Below are 20,519 nucleotides of genomic sequence, written 5' to 3' on the forward strand. Positions count from 1 at the left end.
TGTGAGATCATGACCTGAACCGAAGTCGGTGCTTAACTGACTGAGCCACCCAGGTGCCCCTATGCCAGTTACATCTTAATAAAGCTGGGAAAAGAAAGAAGGCTTTAGGGGGCTCAAAAATTAATCAGATGTGGGGCACCTGAGTGGCTCAGTCGGTTGGGCTTCTGACTCTTGAGTTTGGCTCAGGTCGTGACCTCACGGTTCATAGGATCGAGCTCCACTTTGGGCTCTGTGCTGACAACGTGGAGCCTGCTTGGGATTCTCTCTCTCCCTCTCCCACCCACCCCCTCACCCCCAGCTCATACACCTTCTCTCTCTCTCTCAAAATAAATCAATAAATATTAAAAAAATTTTAATTAGGTCTGGTTGCAGACATCCCAAGTGTCTCAGGAAAGGAGACACTTCCACATATAAAATCAGTCAACCACAAGGCAAGGCCAGGAGGGAGGAGCAGGGTGTGAGAATGCTTCTTGGGGAGGTAGAGTCCAAAGAGGTCTTTATTTTTTATTTTATTTTTTTTCAATATATGAAGTTTATTGTCAAATTGGTTTCCATACAACACCCAGTGCTCATCCCAAAAGGTGCCCTCCTCAATACCATCACCCACCCTCCTCTCCCTCCCACCCCCCATCAACCCTCAGTTTGTTCTCAGTTTTTAAGAGTCTCTTATGCTTTGGCTCTCTTCCACTCTAACCTCAAAGAGGTCTTTAAAGGCTGGTCAGATCTCCACCAGGGAGAGCTTGCCTAACAGGATCAGCTGGGGACAGCCTTCCCGCACGGTACCTACCAACCCAGAAAACCAACCTGGTTAGCATTCATAACTGACTTGGGACAGGCCTAAAGATTCCATGCAAGGTGAATATTTAAAACACTTATGGGAGTAACATTTCCAAGCAACCCAGAATTGCTTAATTGATTTGCTAAGTACAATCAACTTCACCTCTTTATTTATTTATTTATTTTAAATTTTTTTTTTAACGTTTTATTTATTTTTGAGACAGGGAGAGACAGAGCATGAACGGGGGAGGGTCAGAGAGAGGGAGACACAGAATCTGAAACAGGCTCCAGGCTCTGAGCTGTCAGCACAGAGCCCGACACGGGGCTTGAACTCACGGACCGCGAGATCATGACCTGAGCCGAAGTCGGCCGCCCAACCGACTGAGCTACCCAGGCGCCCCCAACTTCACCTCTTTAAAAAAGCTCTCCTAATGACCTTCCCAAATGCAGACTTTTCCAGAAAAAGATGAACTTCTGATGGTTATTGGATCACCAACCAATCACGGGCACTTCTGCTTGGGTAGAATATGAAGTAGGGGGAAGGACCCCATCAGCCCCATTTTACAGAATGGGAAACTGAGGTTCAGGAAAGTCCCTTGACTTTGCCTGAGGCCCCCCAACTGGGCCAACCGTGTGAACCTTGGTCCCTCACCCTGACATAGCACTCATGAGTGCTCATGTGTCATCTGCTGCTGCTGACTCCGTAAAAACAGGCCTAGAAGGCACACTAGGTGGGGAGTGTCAAGGGAATCTGGGAGTCTAGGGTCCAGGCCTTCCCCTTCCCTGCACACTGGCCTCAGGCTGGGAACGCTGCCATCATCCAGGGAGGGCGATGAAAGCAGCTTTTATAAAGCAGGGTCTGAGGCCCTCAGACAGGCCCCCTTTGTCGACTTCCTCTGCCCTCCCCACCCGCAGGCCCACTGCCTTTAGCATCACCCTCCCTGAATGGCTGGCTTCAACACACTGGAAATTTGCAACACAAACGCACGGCTTGTCTCTCTCCCAGTGGAACCTCTCTGCCCCAGCCTTTTGGGGCTTTTTAAAGCCTGCCTTTCTCTGCGGCATTTTTTTCCACAGCTCAAGTCCCCAGCCCCTAGAGCAGGCACGATCGCTAATTAACTCTGGGTTAAAACCCGTCCTGGGAAGAAAGCCGGGTGGCAAGCGAGGCGTTCCCACCGCCTCTCAGAGGATAAGGACGAGGCGGCTGGCTGCGGGGATTGGTGGAGGGGGGGCTGCGCTCTCACTGTCAAGGCTGGTTCTGGCTTCTTCCCTCATCCTCCGCCTCAAGGGCTTTGAGAATACGCTGCAAATGAAGCCCCTCTTCCCAGATGGCTCCTGCTCTTCTGGCCACCACCCTGCCCAGCTTTCAGAGCTCCGCTCTGATCAGTAAGAGCTACAGTAACAGCTGCCTTTTGCCTCGTGCATCAGACACTTTACAAGCATAGTCCTGACCCTCACAACAACCTGAGGAGGTAGCTGTCATCACCCCCATTGTACAGATGCGGTAACTGAGGCTCCGGGAAGAATAAACCCTTCGCCCAGAATCACACAGTTTGCAAGTGGCAGAGCTGAGTTTCAAATCTAAATCCGTGGGCCTCGTGCTTCTCTCTGCTTTAGGCTTTAGGCTTGTCTCTGCTCCTCCCTGAGCCTCTCCCAGCTTTAGCGTGACTTTCCCCTTCTCTCAATTCTTGGGACATTTAACCCACGTAACCGTGTGCCTGTCTCCATCTCCCTGCCTGAGGTAAGTCACTCAGCTTCTCACATGCCTGCCTCCTGCAGCTCTGAGTACAAGCACATGCCACTGTCCTCCTAGTGCTCAAGAAAATGCCATGCAGGGGGAAAGGCCCAGCCCACTCTCCTAAGAGGAGAATAGGACCAGGCCTTCAGAGACTGACAAACTCCTAATCCAGCGAGCTCTGTGTGGGCCTAATTCAGTTCTTCATAGGTGTTTGCGGGGTAAAGAAAGGCTGGTTTAAGGACTTCACCGGGGGACTCTCCATCACAGCTGGCAGAAATGGAATGGGGGTGCCACTTCGGAAAACAGCTTGGCCGCTTCTTAAAAAGCAAACCATTCACGTACCACATGACCCAGCAGTTCCTCTCCTAGGTAATCACCCAAGAGCAATAAAAGCACACGTTCGTACAAAGTCTTATATACGAATGTTCATAGCAGCGTTTTTCGTAACCGCCCCAAATTGAAATCTACCTAAATGTCCATCACGGTGAATGGCTCGACAAGCTGTCAGACTTTTGTACAACGGAAAGCTACTGAGCAATAAAGTGGAACAGGCTGCTGATATGGATCCAACACAAATGAATCTCAAAAACAGGTGGATGAGTGAAGGAGACTGACAGCACAGAGTACGTATTATGTGACTCCATAATTCACATGAATCCGTATGAACTTTCTAGCAGAGGAAACAGTATAGAGGCAAAAGGCAGATCAGTGGTTGTCGAAGGCTGGGGTTGGAGTGGGTGTTGATAGCAAATGGGACTGGAACTTTTGGGCTGACAGAGGTATTCTAAACGGGGTTGCGTGACAGTGACACGATTTTATGAACTTATGAGAATTTGTTGAACCATAGGCTTCAAACAGGTGCCTTTTACGGTGTATGAGTTATATATACGTCAATAAAACTGTTAAAGTTCTCGGGGCGCCTGGATAGCTCAGTCGGTTAAGCATCTGACACTTGGTTTCAGCTCAGGTCATGATCTCCCCGTGTCATGGGTTCGAGCCCCGCGTCGGGCTCTGTGCTGACAGCTCAGAGCCTGGAGCCTGCTTGGGATTCTGTGTCTCCCTCTCTCTCTGCCCCTCACCCGCTCACACTCAAATAGAGTGTCTGTCTCTCAAAAAGAAATAAATGTTGAAAACAAAAATTTTTTAATTTTGTTTAAAAATAAAATAAAAGGAAAGTAAAAAGCAAAACGGTTAAAGTTCTTTACAAAAGAGTAGAAGACCCAGTGGGCCACGGAAGGGCCTTAGGAGAACACTAGCCTGGTGTGGGGCACTGGATTCGGCAGTCGGAAGCCTTGGTTTGAGTCCTGGCTCTACCGCTGTCCAGGTGTGTGCCTGTGGATGAGTGGGTAACCTCTCTGTGCCTCTGTTATCTCTCGCTTATTACAATAGTAGCAATGGTAAGTGAGAGCTATTTTTTTTTAATTTTTTGTTAACATTTATTCATTTTTGAAAGGCAGAGAGAGACAGAGCGCAAACGGGGGAGGGGCAGAGAGAGAGGGAGACACAGAAACAGAAGCAGGCTCCAGGCTCCGAGCTATCAGCACAGAGCCCGACGCGGGGCTCGAACTCACGGACCAAGAGATCATGACCTGAGCCAAAGACGGCCACTTAACCGCCTGAGCCACCCAGGTGCCCCTGTGAGAGCTAATTTTTGAGACTTACTCTATACCAGGCCTGTGCCTTATGCACTGGCACCCTTAATCCTCACCCAGCAGCCTCATGAGTCGAGCCCTATCACTCTCCTCTTACAGATGAGAAAACTTGAGAAGAGGCACGAAGTCCTTAGCAACAGAACTTCAACTCAGGTTGCATTCTGATCCCCATGGCTTCTCCAGGCAATTCCATGTGTCCTACATCTGTGCTCTGGCCTGGTGTCCATTGTGGGTACTCGAGCTGTAGGTGGTCCCCACCTTGCATTCCCTGAGATAACCTCACACCTCCTGATTGTATGAGAACCTATTGCCCAGGGGCCTCCCAAACGCTCCATCTGCCCACTCTCAGTCCCTGGGGACCTGGCCTGACCTGACCACTTTGTGTCCAGGCCGGCACGGTGACAAGCCACCCAGTCCCTGCTTCTATGGGAAACACCCCTTGTGTGCTCTGTGCCAAGAACGTGGCTCCGCGCAGGCTAAGCAGAAGGATCACAACATAACATTGCTAAGAGGTTCGTTCAGAAGCTACTGGTTCTGTGGCCCGTGGAGGTACCCCAGGTGCAGCCAGAGGGAGTCTTCACTCCCCCCTCTTCAACCAGAGCAGTTTCCTGTTTTAAATCTGCTTTATATACTGCACTTCCACAGAAGATTTCCGAAGAAAGTTCTATGCCACCTTTTTTTTTTTTTTAAGTTTGAAAGCTGCTATTCTCTGGCAGCCCTCGCTTTTCCAAGTTTAGAAACTGAGATCTGGAGGGTAGAAGTGACTTGTTGAGGGTCACAGAGGTCATGACTAACTGACACAGGAGGGCTGGGCAGGGCTCTGGACTTGAAGCTTATTATGGCTCTTTCCACCCCTCCACAACAGCCTCGTGGAAAACTGGTGTTTCTGACTCACACGCTTTTAGACCATGCTCGAGGATTCTTTAGCTACAGGCTGGCAAAATCAGGAAACACAACAACCCTCCCAAGGTTTTCCATCTCCTTCCATGTTTGGCTGCCTTGACACAGGAGAACAGGTGCTCCCCGGGCTAGCTGCTTACAGTGGCCTATGACTGCAGCAGATGTAAATCGAATAGGGGGAAATCTTGATAATTGGATGCTGCGCTAAGGAGAGAAAAACACTTATCTGTAATAAGTGGACTACCTGAAAGTGAGATAAAGTTGCACACGGACAAAAAAAATTATATCAACTTTTTAAAACGCACATTTAACTCAGAGAGTAAATGAACCTTTGTTGTTTCACTGTTATGATTACTCCAATTATTAGAGAGGCAGTATTATATTCTCTATTTCCCTCGGAATAATATCATAACTTTGTGTTCTGTCCGTAAAGGGAAAGTTCCATACAGGTCTTCATCTGCAAGGGGAAAACCTCTTTCCCCTATTAGGGTTTGTCAGTATGATGCTAAAAATGGCCCTTTGGTTGACTTGTGGGTAATTGATTCTCTGACGCTGGCGACGCTTAGGAAAATGAAGGTATAAATGATGGAAGCGTCACGCAGTCACCGAACAAACGCTGAGCCTCCGGTCCAGGCAGCTGGAGCAGCGCCTCATAGCAGAGGGGACACCTGCCATATCGGAGGTGAGAGGGGGTGGTCCTGGGGGCTGGGCTGGATGGGGGCAAGACGGTTGACCTTCTCACCAACTCAGAGACACCGAGTCAAAGAGGCCCACCATCATCCTCGTCGCCTGTGGACTAGTGAGTACACTCAGGTACCTGGTTAGGGGCTCTGGAACATGCTTTTGATGGTTGGCTCCATGTTGAGGTTGTTTTGGATACATGGCACCTCAACCATGGAGAAGGGGCAGGCAGACGGATGTGTTCCAGGGGTTTGTCAGGGGGCGGATGAAATCTCAGCACTCCTTCTCCGGTGTGCAGGCAGGTGTCTGGGGCAAGACACAAGCTGGCTAGATTCTCCCATCAACAATGGGGGTCTGCCATGGATCGGAAAGGAGCCAAGTGGCTGTGCAAATCAATACATCCCATCTATCGCTCTGAACCCATTCAACATAATTGCCTGGAAATTGATAACATTTTGCTTTCTTGCTCAATTGCTGCTGTGCTCCTTACTCGAGGTTTCAGACACAATTATCTGCCCCTGGAGCACTCCGTTACCCCCACGCTTGTTTCTTGATCCATGTTTTGGTGGTCTCGTAGTATTTGTGTCTTTCACCATAAGCCGCCTCAAACTCTTTCAGGAAGGAGGTGGGGTGTCTCTCTTTTGAGTGACAATTCAAGATGCTTCCTCATTAAAAACTTAGATCTCTTTCAATTTGGAATGCTATTGCTGAAACAGTTTATAAACTAAATCAGGACGTCAGTGCCTCAGCGTTCTCAAATCACAAAGCAGAATGTTTGAGAAAGGTAAACGAGAAGCGCCTGGGTGGCTAAGCATCTGACTCTTGGTTTTGGCTCAGGTCATGATCTCACGGTCCATGGAGTTTGAGCCCCAAATCTATCTCTGCGCTGTCAGTACAGGACCTGCTTGAGATTCTCTCTCTCCCTTTCTCTCTCTGCCCCTTCCCTGCTCGCACTTTCTCTTTCTCTCTCAAAGTAAATAAATAAACTTAAAATAAAAAAGAAAGGTAAAAGGTTTTCTTCCTAGTTGTCCAAAAGTGGCCTTGCTAGGTTGGGCACATGAGACCTGACCTCTGTCATTAGCAAAAGGTGCATCTGGAGAATTCTCATAGCATTCTTGGCATAGAGGCTGGCAAGAGGTGCCAACTAATGTAGGTCAAGTGTCCATTTATCCTGAATCCAAATGACCTCAATTAGATCTAACCACAGAATTCACTTGTCAACACTGCAGAAAGCTAACTGATACTCATGAGGATAGATGATAAACCTTAAAAATACCTTTGGAGCTATCAAGGAGTTGTTGAGGATGCTGTTGAATTTGTACTACACTTAATTCAGTGGAATTCTGTCTCTGTAGATTGCGCGTGTGGAATATGTCTGTCAATAGCTACTTTATCCGTGGTGATACAACATCTAATTCTCATCGGACCGTAAGCAAGAGAATTCTTGTTGTTGCCCAACTTTGTCCAGTGGAATTTTGCAACCCCAAGGATTAGAGGTTGCAACCCCAAGCCTAGAGGTTGCAGTGGCGTCTTGACTCACCCCTGGGGCACACGGTTTGTAGTAAATGTGCCTCTTGGTTGACCAGACTATACAGTTGCTCAACCTCGTTCCAAATAAGCTAGGGGTTACAGAATTTACTGTGACTTGCCCTCTAAAGTCTGCCCTCGTATCAGGTTATTTTCAACTCCCTGAAACCACTGGCTGCACATAGGAAGGCGCCAACCAGGCAGGTGTTCCTGTGCGTGTCCCTTTTTTTTTTTTTAATTCCCCTGGAGATCCAGTGACAAAGAGCAAAAGCTTTCTGTTTTTCAGAACGGCTTCCCGGGTGCAGGTGATGAATCCTGCAGCACCTCCCATGAACGGGGAGCTGAATAGGGAGCCGTGAATAGGGTATTGTATCTGGGAGGCAGCCTCAATGGAGCAGGAGGGGCCTGCTGGCCTGGGAACTTTGAGGCCCATTCTGAAGTGTCCAGTCAGAAACCAACGTGATGGAGGACCATGGAGAAAAGGTCCTTCTCCTCTCTGGGCTCGTTTCCTCAGCTGTTAAGATGAAGACCCTGATACCTGCTCCAGAGGGCGAGTGTGAGGGTTAGCTGTGCAGGCCAGGGGAGCACAGGGGCCGCAAAACACACGAGAAGGGGCCGGAGGTGGGGAAGCCAAGGGAGAGCTTAGCCCAAGAGCAGGGGGTTGGGCTTTGCTCTGGAGAGCAACCAAGGGCCTCTGAGCAGGGGAATGAAGTGATTAGGGGCCTGGACGTGCCCAGGTCTTTCAAATATCCGCAGCGGGCACCTGGGTGGCTCAGTCAGTTGAACGTCTGACTCTTGGTTTCATCTCAGGTCATGATGTCACGGTTGGGGGGTTCGAACCCCGTGTCGGGCTCTGCGCTGCTGGTGTGGAGTCTGCTAAGGATTCTGTCTCCCTCTCTCTCTGCCCCTCCCCTGCTCGCTCTCTATCTCTCTCTCCCAAAATAAATAAATAAACATTTAAAAGAATTTTTTTAAAGATCAGCAGCAAAGAAGGCAAGGAAGTCCAGCCAAGAGACAGAAAAAAAGAGGGCTCGTTACAAGGGGCCCTCCTTACCTCCAAAGAACTCCCTGCTTAGGAAACTCCATTGCTAGAGAGGCAGCCTGGAATCGGGCAGGGAGATGGGGGGCCAGATGTGATATGGTGTGACAAAGAGGCCAGATGTGATATGGTGTGACGAAGAGGACTGAGATCCTTGGTCTGGAGAGCAAAGGCCTAAGTCAGATCCACCTCATGTGGATGAGGGTGCAGAAGCTGTGGGTGGCACAGAGGGTGGATGTCAAAGCCGGGGAGAGGGAGGGGCAGGCAAATGCCATGTTCTCGTCTTTCCTCCAGCCCCAGTCCTTCCCAGAAGAGTAGAAGCTTAACACGTCTTTTTGTACTTGACACAATGAGAGAAAGTTCCTAACAAGAAGAGCTGCCTGGAGATAGCACGTCCTGGCTCGGGGGTAGTGAGCTCTCTGCCACTCGCTGGCAGAGAGCATTTGAGCAGGAACTGGAGGATTGTTGGGGAGACAGTGAGGCCTGGAGGGCTCCTCCCTTCTGCTCTGGAGGTGCAGAGTCACAGGTTGCTCTGAGCCCAGCTCTGCAGATGCTCCCTGGCTTAGCCAAGACCCTGGTGTCTGGTAGAAGGGAGGGGGTGCCCTAAGAGGGCAGGCGAGACCAGAAAAGGAAGGTGGGTTCTGCCAGTGCCGGCCCTGCTTGCTGGAGATCACTCTTCAACAGGACAGGAGAGAACACGGAAGACAGGGGGTGAGGTTGGGCTAGGATGGGTTCCTGCCCCTCTCTGGGCTGGCTGGGTCCCCGCATGGGCCTGTAGCCCCACGGAATGGATATTCTACTGAGGGGGGCATGAGAGGTGGGGAGACCCAATTCCTAGGTCTCCTAGCTGAGCCCCTGCTTCCATACTGGGCAGGTCTGGGTTGACCGTGGAGCCTCCTCCCCGAGCCCAGGCGGGCTCTTTCTCACGTTGCCTGTTCTTTCCCTGATTGCAGAGCACGGTGTCAGCAGGCCCCAATTAAGGGTAATTACATGATCTATTAGATGATTCTGCCACACTGGCTCCCCAGGCTCCCTGGTCTCTTCCAAGGCTAAAAGCCTTCAGCGAAATCGAAATGTCTGGAGCGAGAAGTAGAGCTTTCCCTTCCCTCTGACTTCACACAGAACCAAACAGGACGAGATCCTGCCCCCTCGAGCGGGTCTGATCTGAGGTCGTCGCAGCAAAAGTGTTTGGGAGAATTCCTTATGTGCCAAGCAACTCTCATCTCATCTCATCCTCACAAGGGCCCTATGCAGTCAGTATAGTCATAGACCCCATTTCATGGATAGGGAAACTGAGGCCCAGAAAGGAGAAGCCATGTGTCCTGGGACACACAGCTGGTGACGGTGGAGCCCAGATAGGAACTGAGATTTGTCTGACTCAGAGCCTGAGCTGTTGGCCCTGCTCACTATTGTCAAGTGTCACAGTGGGTGGGGTGACTTAGGAGACTAGGAGAAGGTGTACCCCCCAACCCTTGCTGAGGCCTGAATTCCACATATGATGCCTTACAGCAAGGGGCATTTTCACCAATGTCATTAATTTTCCATGCAACCCTATGGGGTCAGCAGGGTAGCTTATCATGCCCATTTTATAGATGCAGAAAATGAGGTCAAAGCTTGTGACTGGCAAAAGCAGGACTTGAATCTAGGTCTGTTTGACTTCCAGAGTCTGGGTTCTTTTTCGTACCTCACCGCCTCCAAATGACGAGGACTAAGGCTTGTATACAGCCAAGCCCAGAACTGGGCCCAGCCAATAAAAGGCATCCTTGTGGCTATGGCTGCAGTTGACCTTCTCCTTCTGTCGTTTTCCAGGAGCCACCGCAGGGGTGAAGGATGCTGCTCTGGGTGTTCTTCCTGGTGATCCTCACCCTCGACAGTGGCTCCCACTGCTCCCCGCCATCCCTGCCCCTCAGGTGAGCAGTCCTGCCGCCAGGGCCTAGATACCCAATGTCCCAGAACCATCCCTGCAGCCCAGTGGGGGATGATTTAGGGCGTGCAGAACAGAGCCCTAAGCAGGCCCCCAGCCATCTCCTCAGGCAGCCCCCACTGCCTATCTTTGGGAGGGGGGCAGATCCTGAGTTCCAGAGAAGCCTCCCAGTCCTGGGTCCTACCTTCTCCGGGGATGAGTAGGGCAAAGGGCAGAAGGACGTTACGGGGACATGGTGAGTACCCCCCACCCCACCCCGTTTCCTCACCTAGCCCTGCCACCCAGCCCTTTGACCTCTGACTCCTTCCATATAGAAAGCCTCGGTATGCAGATGCCATCTTCACCAACAGCTACCGGAAGGTGCTGGGTCAGCTGTCTGCCCGCAAGCTACTGCAGGACATCATGAGCAGGCAGCAGGGGTAAGCAGGTCTAGTGGGTTTTTGCCCAGTTTTCCAAGCATCAGAGTTTGGAGGGACTTTTGGTCCCTTGCCTGGCACAGCATCTATTATTTCCTGATTTGCCATAGCAGAAAGGCCCTAACGCGAAGCCCCAGCTTACCTCTAATTATGCTATGATTGTTGAACACCAACGATGTGCTTCTCCCCATGTTAGGCTCCAACAGTAATAATACCAATGATAGTTACCAACTGATCATGATTCTGCGCTGGACACAGAGGCTGTGCCCTCAGACATTTCCATACATGCAGGACAGTGCTGGGCTCACAGGAAGCCCTTGGTAGTGTTAGCCATTACTCTTGGTTTCTTGCCTGTAACGACCCTACAAAGTAGGTACTGTTTACTCCCATCTTACGGGGCAGTTAATAGCTTCTAAAGGATGCACACCAGACAGCTAGCATCCAAAGAGCCCGACATCACAGCCTGTATATTTTTTATTTTGAAAAAGTTTGGCACATACAGAAAAGCTGCAACAATAATACAATGGACTTCCACATCCCCTTTCCCTATCTTCAGCAATTGCTAATATTTTATCATATTTGCTTATATACACACGCAAACACATGTGCGCTTTGTCATTACTCTGTTGAATCATATGAGAGTAAACTGCGGTCATCACAACCATTTACCCGTAAGTAGCTCTGCACGGTGTCTCCAAACAGCTAACAACAGGACATTCTCTGATATAATCACAGTGTAATTATTACTCAGTGTATACATTCACCTTTCACCAGTTTTCCCAACATGTCCTTTATGGCAATTTTTAATTTTCCTGATCCAGGATCCAAGCCAGGGTCATGGATTGCATCTAATTGCCATGTCTCTTTAGTTTCTTTTAATCTGGAACTGCTCTTCAGTCTTTCGTGACGTTGACATTTTTTATTAGTAAAGTTCAATTATTATTTATAGAACGTCCCTACGTTCCTCATACTGGATTTGCCTGATGCTTCCTCATGATTAGATTCAGGTTATGCATTCATAGCAGTGATATCGTTCCTTCTTGGTGCATTATTTCAGGAGGCACATGATGTCAGTTCATCCCCTTATTGGTGATGGTAACTTTAATCGCCTGGTTAACGTGATGTCTGCCACGTTTCTCCTCTGTCCCGTTAACATTTCTCCTTTATAATTAACGAGTAATCTGTGGGGAGGTATTTTGTAAATCTATTTCGCAGCCTATGCTCTTCACTACTATATCGAGCACCTTCCTAAGTGTTGCTGAATCTAGTTTGATTGGGTGAAAGAGTCCACACCAGATATTGGAATAGGTATAAGGACATAGGTGTTCTGCTTACTTTGCCCTGGCCTTTCCCAGGCTTCTCCACATCCTATCCAAATAGTCACCTCCACTGCTGCTCTTTTTCTAATCTAACAGAGAGAGAAACCAGGAGCAAGGAGCAAAGGTACGGCTTGGCCGTCAGGTGGACAGCGTGTGGGCAGGTCAAAAGCAGATGGCGTTGGAGAGCATCCTGGTGGCCCTGCTGCAGAAGCACAGGTAGGAATATATGTGTGCATGCACACGCGTGTGTGTGTGTAGTTAGGGACCTTGCAGGCTTCCTTCCGCATGGGTTGCCAGGAAAAGGAAAGAATCCCCTCCTCTCCAAAGACATGGGCCCTGCCAAGCAAACTGGGAACAAGGTTCCTTCTTACACATATGAAGAACTGGAGGAAAGGGAGAAAATGCATAATAGAGACCAGATCTTATCTACTGCTGTATCTCCAGTGAGAAGCAAGAGGCCAGGCTCAGCGTCTGTGTACAAAAATGTTACCTACTCAGTAGTTCTGGGATAGGAACCAGGCACCTGAATTTTAAAAGATGTCCAGGGGATTCTGATGCAGACGATGTGACAGGCACATCCTGGGTCCATTGGCAAGTTTCCAAAACTACAAGGCCAAGGAAAGGCCAGCCCCTCCCAACACCCTCGGGCAGACTAGCGTGGGCAGCACTCATGACCAGGAAAGTTGGGAAGGACAGTCACCCCTCCTCTCATGGCCCCTCATGTTCCCCTGGGTATCAGGGAAGATCAGGGAGTGCTCTCGGCTTAGAGAGGAGGGAAACTGAAGGAAAGAGGGGCAGCAACTGGCCCCAAGTCAGGGACTGGAAAGCCAGACCCAAGACCTATTTTCTTCCCTTCTTCACACGGAGTTCCACTTCACAGACACAACTCCCCAGGGATGACAGGACTGTTTGTGGAGAAACTGCTGTATTTTTGAGCCTGATTTTAACTGTGAGCACAAACATGTCCCAGCAGGGCTCTGCCAGTCACCTCTGGATGAGCCTATTAAGCAAATCCATTCCGAGCAGAGCTCTCCATGTGCTCCCGCACCTTCCTCCCAACCTAATTAGACACCAAGAGCCCAGAGATCTCACCAACCACAGTCCTGTGGAGACACGAGTGGCAGGCAGATGGGCAGGCTGCAGGAGGGGCGGGAGCCAGCCTGGGAGGCACACACAGCAAGTTGCCTTCCTTGTCTCCTCCTTTGTGAAGGGAGGAGGGGCTCCAATCACCCCTAAGGATCCTAAGACTAGAATTCTAAAAATAATGCCTCCCCCGAGCAGCCCACGCTGGGATTAGGTCATCATTCACCTGCTTTAGGGCTCCCTCCAGGCCCTGGTGGCATAGGGTGTAGTGGCCCCAAGGAGGGCCAAGTGCTAAGAACACAGGCTGTGTTCCTGCAGGTTAAAAACCAGAGACAGTTGCAGAGCTCAAGGTCACAGAGCAGGCAGGAAGGGGCCTGGAGGCTGCTCCAAACATTGTTCCCCCTCCAGTTTAAGGGTTGCAAATCCTAGGATCTCCTGGTGGGCCTGAGGACACATAACAGAAGAATGAATTCTTAGACCTTAGGGCAGAATGATCTGGAAGACGGCACATCTGTGCACCCACCACACTTTATGTCCACCTAATGGCCCTGTGAGGAAACTGAGATTCAGAATTATCTGTCCTCCTCTCTCTGGAATATCGTCCCCTGACTACGATGTGCCAGGCCCTGGGCTGAGAGTTACAGCAGTGAATAGGACAACAGTGGTCTTTGCTCCCGTGAAATTCACTGACACACTGAGGCAGACAGAAATTAAGCAAGTCCCCAACAGTGGATTATTTAATCTGTGATAAGTGGTAAGAGATGTAAGGGGTGTGGTTGAACGTACGTGCCAGAAGCAATGACCTAATCTAACCCTGTCTGGGGATTAGAGGTGGCTACTTCAAGAGGAAGTAACTGGCCCAGGATCTCCGGGGGAATAGGTGAGCAGAGCTGGGGCTGAGACTGATGTTCGCTGTGCTGGAACCAGTGAGATCCTTCCCTTCCTCCCATAGTCCCTCTTCTGGAACCCAGACAGCTAGGCCTGACATTGGAGCACCTGTCACCCTAGTTCCAGGTGTCTTGCCCAAACTCACCCTTGCTTCGGTCTCCCTAGTTGAGCTTTATCTTTCTTTCCGAAACAGGAATCGCCAAGGATGAGGATTCCACCTGTGTCTTATGCCACCTGCAGCCAAAACACAACTGCATCCAGTTAATCCTATTTAATTTCTGACCTACCTTTTTCCTTCAGATACAATAAAATTCCCCCATACTGTTCTGCATCTCAATTTCCTTTTATCTTCTGCCTAATTTTTTACGTGTTTTACACATTCCATTTCCCAAAGAGGTATTACAAGGTATACTACAAAAATAGCTAACATTTACCTCTACCACGCGGAGTGGTAGCCGGGAAGCTTCATGCATGGAATCTCATATGCTCCTCACACAGCCTAATGGGAGGTCTCGGTATCCTTATCTCACAGACAAAACACTGAGGCACAGAAAGGGTAACTGAACTGCCAAGGTCACTGCTGACAAGTGAGAGTACAGGGATTCAAACCCGGGCAGGCTGGTTCAGAACCAGGCTCTTAATCATACCCATCCACTCTGGGCCAAAGTCATCCTTCATCCACTGGTGGCTTGTTCATCCACGAGCAATATCATTTATTCATTCAACAAATATTTGTACAGTACCCACTATGTGCCAGGCACTGTTCTAGGCCCTAGGAATACAACTGTGAGCAAACAGGCAAAGATCTTATATTCTAATGAGGGGGAAGAATAATAAAAACAAGTAAATCTAGAAATGTTAGATGGCAGCAGTTGCAAAGGAGAAACATTTAAAGGGTTGAAGAGTGTGGGAGGGCATTTTTGTATCTAGAGTCCATACTTGTGCTGCGCTGTGGCCAGGGAGGGCCTCAGTGACGGGGTGACATTTGAGTAAAGGCCTGAAGGAGGAGAGGGGGGTTGGCTGTGTGAGTATCTGGGTAAAGAACATTCCAAGCAGAGTGAAAACCCAACACAAAGGCCCCGAGGCAAGAGCATGGAAGGAGAGGAATCAGAGCTGGTAGTTATAGACCTGGCTGTCCAATATGGTAGCCATTAGCCACATGTGGATACTGAACACTTGAAACGTGTCTAGTACAAGCCGGGATGTGCAGTAAGTGTAAAATAGACATTGATTTCAAAGACAGTATGAAAAAAGAATACAAAACACCACAATGTTTTTTTATATTGGTTATATAATAATATTTTAGATATACTGGTTTCAATAAGATATTAAAATTAATTTCACCTGTTCCTCTTTTACTTTTTTTAAAAATATCTTTCTTTAAAAAAAAAGAAACTGGTGAGCCAGGGTGGCTCAGTTGGTTGAGTGGACGTACAACTTCGGCTCAAGTCATGATCTCATGGTTCATGGGTTCGAGCCCTGCATCGGGCTCTGGAGCCCGCTTCAGATTCTGTGTCTCCCTCTCTTTGCCCCTCCCCTGCTGGTGCTCTGTTTCTTTCTCTCAAAAATAAATGAACATTAAAAAAAATGTTTTAAAGAAACTTATTCTTTAAAAGATTTTATTTATTTATTTACTTACTTACTTAAGTAACATCTACACACACTGTGGGTCTTGAACTCACAACCCTGAGATCAGGAGTCCCATGCTCCACCAAATGAGCAAGGTGCCCCCCTTTTTTTTTTTTTACATTTTTATGGTGGTTACTAGAAAATTTAAAAAGCACCCATGTGGCTTGCATTACATCATTACTCTATGAAATAGTGCTGGTAGAGCTAATCCTTTTGAGTTAAAAAAAATTTTTTTAATGTTTATTCATTTTTAAGAGACAGAGAGAGAGAGAGAGAGAGAGAGAGAGACACAGTGTGAATGGGGGAGGGGCAGAGAGCCAGGGAGACACAGAATCCAAAGCAGGCTCCGAGTTGTCAGCACAGAGCCCAATGTGGGGCTCAAACCCACGAACCTTGAGATCATTACCTGAGCCAATGTCAGACACTGAACTGACTGAGCCACCCAGCACACTTTGAGGTTTTGCTATAAAGGGAAGCAAAGAACTGAAGCCACTGACCACAGGTATCTAGGCCAGGACTACTGAGCTTTTTCTATTGATGAACCATTTCTCACCTGGGCCAAATACCCCCGCGTATCATCTACCCTACACATGCCTCTTAGAATCCATCAACTTCCCGGGGGGATAAATTGTTCTATATTTTGCTTTGAGCAATGGTTACAGCAGTGTAGTTAGATATAAACATTCATTGAGCTGTACACTTAAGATTTGTGTATTTTGCTGTAATTAAAACAAACAAACAAACAAACAAACAAACAAAAAAAACTATGAAAAGTCCGGATGATGGGAAGTCTGTTTTGATTAAAAGTATATGAAGAATCACAGCATTTTGGAGTTGATGGGGACTCAGAGACAAGCAATCCCTACTCCCATTCTGCAGCCAGGGACACACAGCACTGACCTGGGGCCTGGCAGGCAGGTCTCCTGTCTCCCTGCACCAGAACTGTAAAGCCAGCTTGATTCTTCACAGGGTTTAGACCACCTGCTCTCCCTGGGAGGCCCCAGTTTACCCTCCAAGAAAGAATGTCAGGCGTGGGAAAGGCTCTGCAGGGGACCACTGTGGCGGCTCTGCCGAGGAGACCATACCAACAATGGGGGACAAAAGCCCCCTCCAGAGGAGAAGGCTGGCCATTGAGGGCTGGCAGTCCACTTCAACCAAGAGAGGCGGGCAGGCCGAGAACCTGCCAAGGAAGGAGAACAAAGGAGGAAGCTGCTGAATGGTGGGCTCGCCATGGCCAGCCCCGAGGCCCCCTCCTTCCCCCAGACCCACCTGCTCATCTCTTTCCTCCACCCCGACAGAAACAAACACTGAGGACTCTCCCAACTTCCAATTAGTTTTTCAAATGAAATAATGACCACTGGGACCCACTGCTACTTGTGGTTTTCAAGGCGAATACAATTATAAAGGAAAAAACCATGATGGCCACAATTCCGGTGCTTTATCACCATTAACTACAACACTAATGGTGTCTTAAAAGACTTTACCCCTCCCCGCAGAGGGGCTGGGAGCTTCCCATTCCCGTGGGGGTCCTACTTAAGACCCAGTGTTATTTTTTTCCCCCTAAGGAAATGCTCTAATCAATGGGGGACTTGTCGCTTTTAATAATAATCCCTTATGTTTGTATTAACTTAAAGTTCACAGAGAGGTTTCCCATCCATTACTGCATTTGCTGCCTCCCACAGCCCTCTGGAGAAAGGCAGGGAGGGGTGGCCTCACAGAGGTCAGGCGCCCCAGCCAGGTCCCACCCGCGCAGAGGGAGCAAAGCCGGGAACCGATTCCTCATTCCAGGGCAGCGCTCTTATGTGGTTTCACGATTCCAGGTCCCTCAGGAAATGCGAGCTGGGGAATCGAGTGAATTAAACAATCAGACAAATAAACACATGGGCCTGGTACAAACTGCTTTCTGTGATCCTACTAATGACACACAGGAAATAACAGTGATACCAATATCTGTGCTGACCAGAGCAAATACGGAGTCAATGCTAAGCGCCAGGCACTGTGGTATGTGTTTTGGCTGTGACCTCATTTAATCCTTCTAAAGCTCTCGGAGGTATTATCCCCATTTTTACTGATGGGAAACTAAGACCCTGAGGGGTAAAGAAGGGCACAGAGCTAATCAAGCAGGTCAGCTGGGCTCTAAATCACCATGTTTAATACTTCTTAGAGAAAGCCAGGCTCAGCACTACTACATTGTCAAAGAAAAACCAGAGCCACATAGTAAAAAGAGTAAGATTTCATTCAGGACTACTGCACTAGGGCGAAAGAGACCTCGGTATAGAACTGGGCTCAGTTCAGAATACGGCATCGGCAAGGGGGGATTTATAGCCAAGGAGTAGGGTGGGGATAGGTGGATGGCTTCTGACTAAACGGACCTTAACAAGATCCCTGCTATAGACAGGCCAGGGTGCTCAGACATCACCTGGGGGTTGGCAGAGAAGAAGGACTTGATCAGATATCGAGGTGGGGGGTAGGTTCTGGTTAAACTGACTTAGCAGAATTCTTATTAAACTAGATTTTACAAGAAAGTGCAGAGATGGGTCCAGGAGAAGTTTCAGGAGCCTAAGAGACTCTTAAACACAGAGAACAAACTGAGGATTGCTGGTGGGATGTTGGGTGGGGGGCTGGACTAAATGGGCGATGGGCGTTAAGGAGGGCACTTGCTGGGATGAGCACTAGGGGTTATATGTTAAGCGATGAATCACTAAATTCTATTCCTGAAATCATTATTACACATTATTACACTCTGTTCTGTCCCAGCATAAAATTCAAGTTGCCTAAAATTTGCCATTGGTCCTAAAATAAAATCTGTGACCTTTACCACAGCCTTTAAAAGCTGTACTTGTTCTGGCTTCCAAGGATACTCTCCTCCTTGCTAACTACACCCTAGTTATACTGGCCTGCCTTCAGGTCGAACATGCCATGCCAAGCTCTTGCCTCAGCGTCTTTGCATATGTTGACCCTATGTCCAGAGTGCTCTCTCCCAGCTCTGCACAGGCTCCCTCTTGTCCTTCTGGTGTCAGCTTAGCCTTCCCAACCCCGCTAGGTAAAAAGTGCTTCCTTGAAAGCCCTTCAGATTTGCAGTCTGTTTCCCCTGTCCCCTCCAATTTTAAGTGGATCAAGGGCAGGGAACTGTCCGTCTTGCTCTCGGCTACAGCTCGACACAGCACAGAGCGTGGCACATAGTAAGTCTGCTGTGCTTTACTCCCCAGCTCCTTTCTGGGTCCACAGGCCAACCCTCAACCAGCCTGGAAGCTGTTTTCTGACTTCCTTTCCTGCAGCCCCTATACTTCTGTTCTCAGGCTTTACCCTTTCTCTACACCTCTGTCCATCAGGTCTCATTGGTCTGTCTTCCAGAACTGTACCCATCTGGTTCTAGGTGTAAGTCCCAGCTGGGTGGGCTCCCTCTGCTGTCATCCCTCCCCCACCACGGAGCTGGTGTGGTGCCAGCCTAAGTAGGGTCACTAGGAGCCACTCTAGAGCCCAATATTACCCTTTGCCCACAGAGTGGGATAAGAAACACTTAAAAGCAAAGAAGGCTTCCAAAGTCATAGTCGACAGGAACCAGGCAGGTGAAATTGGCAGGTGGAACAGCAGAGGCGCCGTGCTGTTGTGAGAGGCACAGACACCTGTGGGGACGGAGCTCCGGCAAGCCGGAAAGAGCAGGCCCCACCGGCAGGGAGTTGCTGCTGCTCGGCTCCAGCTGATTGTTGCCATGTAGCAATCAGGCCCAGTGTCACAGGCTCAGATTTTCTTTTTTAAGAGAATCGAAAACCCAGGGAGCCTGGGTGGCTCAGTCAGTTGAGGATCTGGCTCTTGATTTCGGCTCAGGTCATGATCCCAGGGTCATGGGATTGAGCCCTCGTGTGGGGTTCTGTCCTGAGCATGGAGCCTGCTTTGAATTCCCTGCTCCCTCCCACCCCCCGTCCCTCTCCCTCACTTACATGCTCTCCCTCCCTAAAAACAAAAATAAAAAATGAAAAAAAAAAAAGAGAATCCAGCACCCAAAACCCGTATTTTTATTACTTTCTCAGTTTGTTAAGTTAGCAGCTTATTCAGTTTTTGAGAAAACATGGATCAAATAAAACCTATCAATGGGCCACCTCTGGTTGCAGCCTCTGGGAAAGGTGAGGCCTTCTTCCCACCTTGGAAGCAACCCTGTAATTGCCCACATCACCCTCTCTCACCTGTAGAATCCCCATTCAGAAGTAGTCCAAAGTTCCAGAATCTCTTTTCCCCAACCAAAAATCCCAATTTCCTCACTGTAGTGAAATCCAGCTTGCACTGGAATGAAGTCTGATTCAAATCATTTCTGCCTCCCAAATTCAATAAATACCATGAGGATTACCTGCTTTTCAAAAGTAATCTAAATGTATTTATGATGTTTCAATTAATAGAATCAGAGGTGATGACCGAAAGTATGTAACTAGGAGCTAATTGGGGAAGGTGCCAAGAGCTGAGCCAAGCGCTTTAGATGCAGGAAACTCCCTCAGTCATATGACGTAAGTACAGTCATTATCTCTCTTCTACAGAAGCAAAGGAGGCTTAGAAAACTTAAGCCACCGGCCCAACGTCCCTCACCCTAACAAGTGGCGACAGCAGGTTTGCATAACACTGAAGTCTATACACTTAACCATATTATTCAATATTTCTTCTCTATGTGATAGTATATAACCTCCAGGTAATGGTGGTCCTGGACACAACTTCAAAAGGGACATCCTTGAGATATGTGTGTCCCTCTAAGAGCCTAAGAATACTCATGTGGCCCGCCTCCTTTTAAGACAATTCCTCCCCTTCTCCACTGCATGCCAAGCCCATACTTTGAAGGCAAAAGCAGAGGGGCCTTCAGGTATCAACAGGGCTCCTTTGCAGACAGATGGTGCCCACTACTGGAGAAGAAAAAATGCCCACTTTTCCAGGCAATTCTCAGTCCTGTTAGGAAAGAGGCA

General features: G+C 48.8%; 2 protein-coding genes across 4 annotated transcripts in view; one reads left to right on the top strand and one right to left on the bottom strand.

Annotated features, from left to right (window-relative positions):
• MANBAL (mannosidase beta like) overlaps positions 1 to 20,519 on the bottom strand; it is a 296,121-nt gene that overhangs the window by 42,232 nt on the left and 233,370 nt on the right. The window lies entirely within an intron of this gene.
• On the top strand, positions 2,018 to 14,281 carry GHRH (growth hormone releasing hormone). 3 transcript variants are annotated; one of them, XM_053890268.1, is made up of 7 exons: positions 2,018 to 2,249; positions 2,948 to 3,138; positions 5,634 to 5,749; positions 10,124 to 10,224; positions 10,553 to 10,657; positions 12,070 to 12,189; positions 14,138 to 14,281. In XM_053890268.1, exons 4-7 carry the CDS (start codon positions 10,145 to 10,147, stop codon positions 14,151 to 14,153), a joined length of 321 nt encoding a protein of 106 aa, XP_053746243.1. In that variant the 5' UTR covers positions 2,018 to 2,249; positions 2,948 to 3,138; positions 5,634 to 5,749; positions 10,124 to 10,144; the 3' UTR covers positions 14,154 to 14,281. The 3 variants fall into 3 exon arrangements, with proteins under 3 accessions (XP_053746243.1, XP_019314497.1, XP_053746244.1); XM_053890269.1 differs by lacking the exon at positions 2,018 to 2,249 and having other exon boundaries at positions 2,287 to 3,138; XM_019458952.2 differs by lacking the exons at positions 2,948 to 3,138; positions 5,634 to 5,749.

The sequence above is a fragment of the Panthera pardus genome, unplaced genomic scaffold, assembly GCF_024362965.1.
Source record: "Panthera pardus isolate Hobbes unplaced genomic scaffold, ASM2436296v1 HiC_scaffold_25, whole genome shotgun sequence".
Taxonomy (NCBI): domain Eukaryota; kingdom Metazoa; phylum Chordata; class Mammalia; order Carnivora; family Felidae; genus Panthera; species Panthera pardus.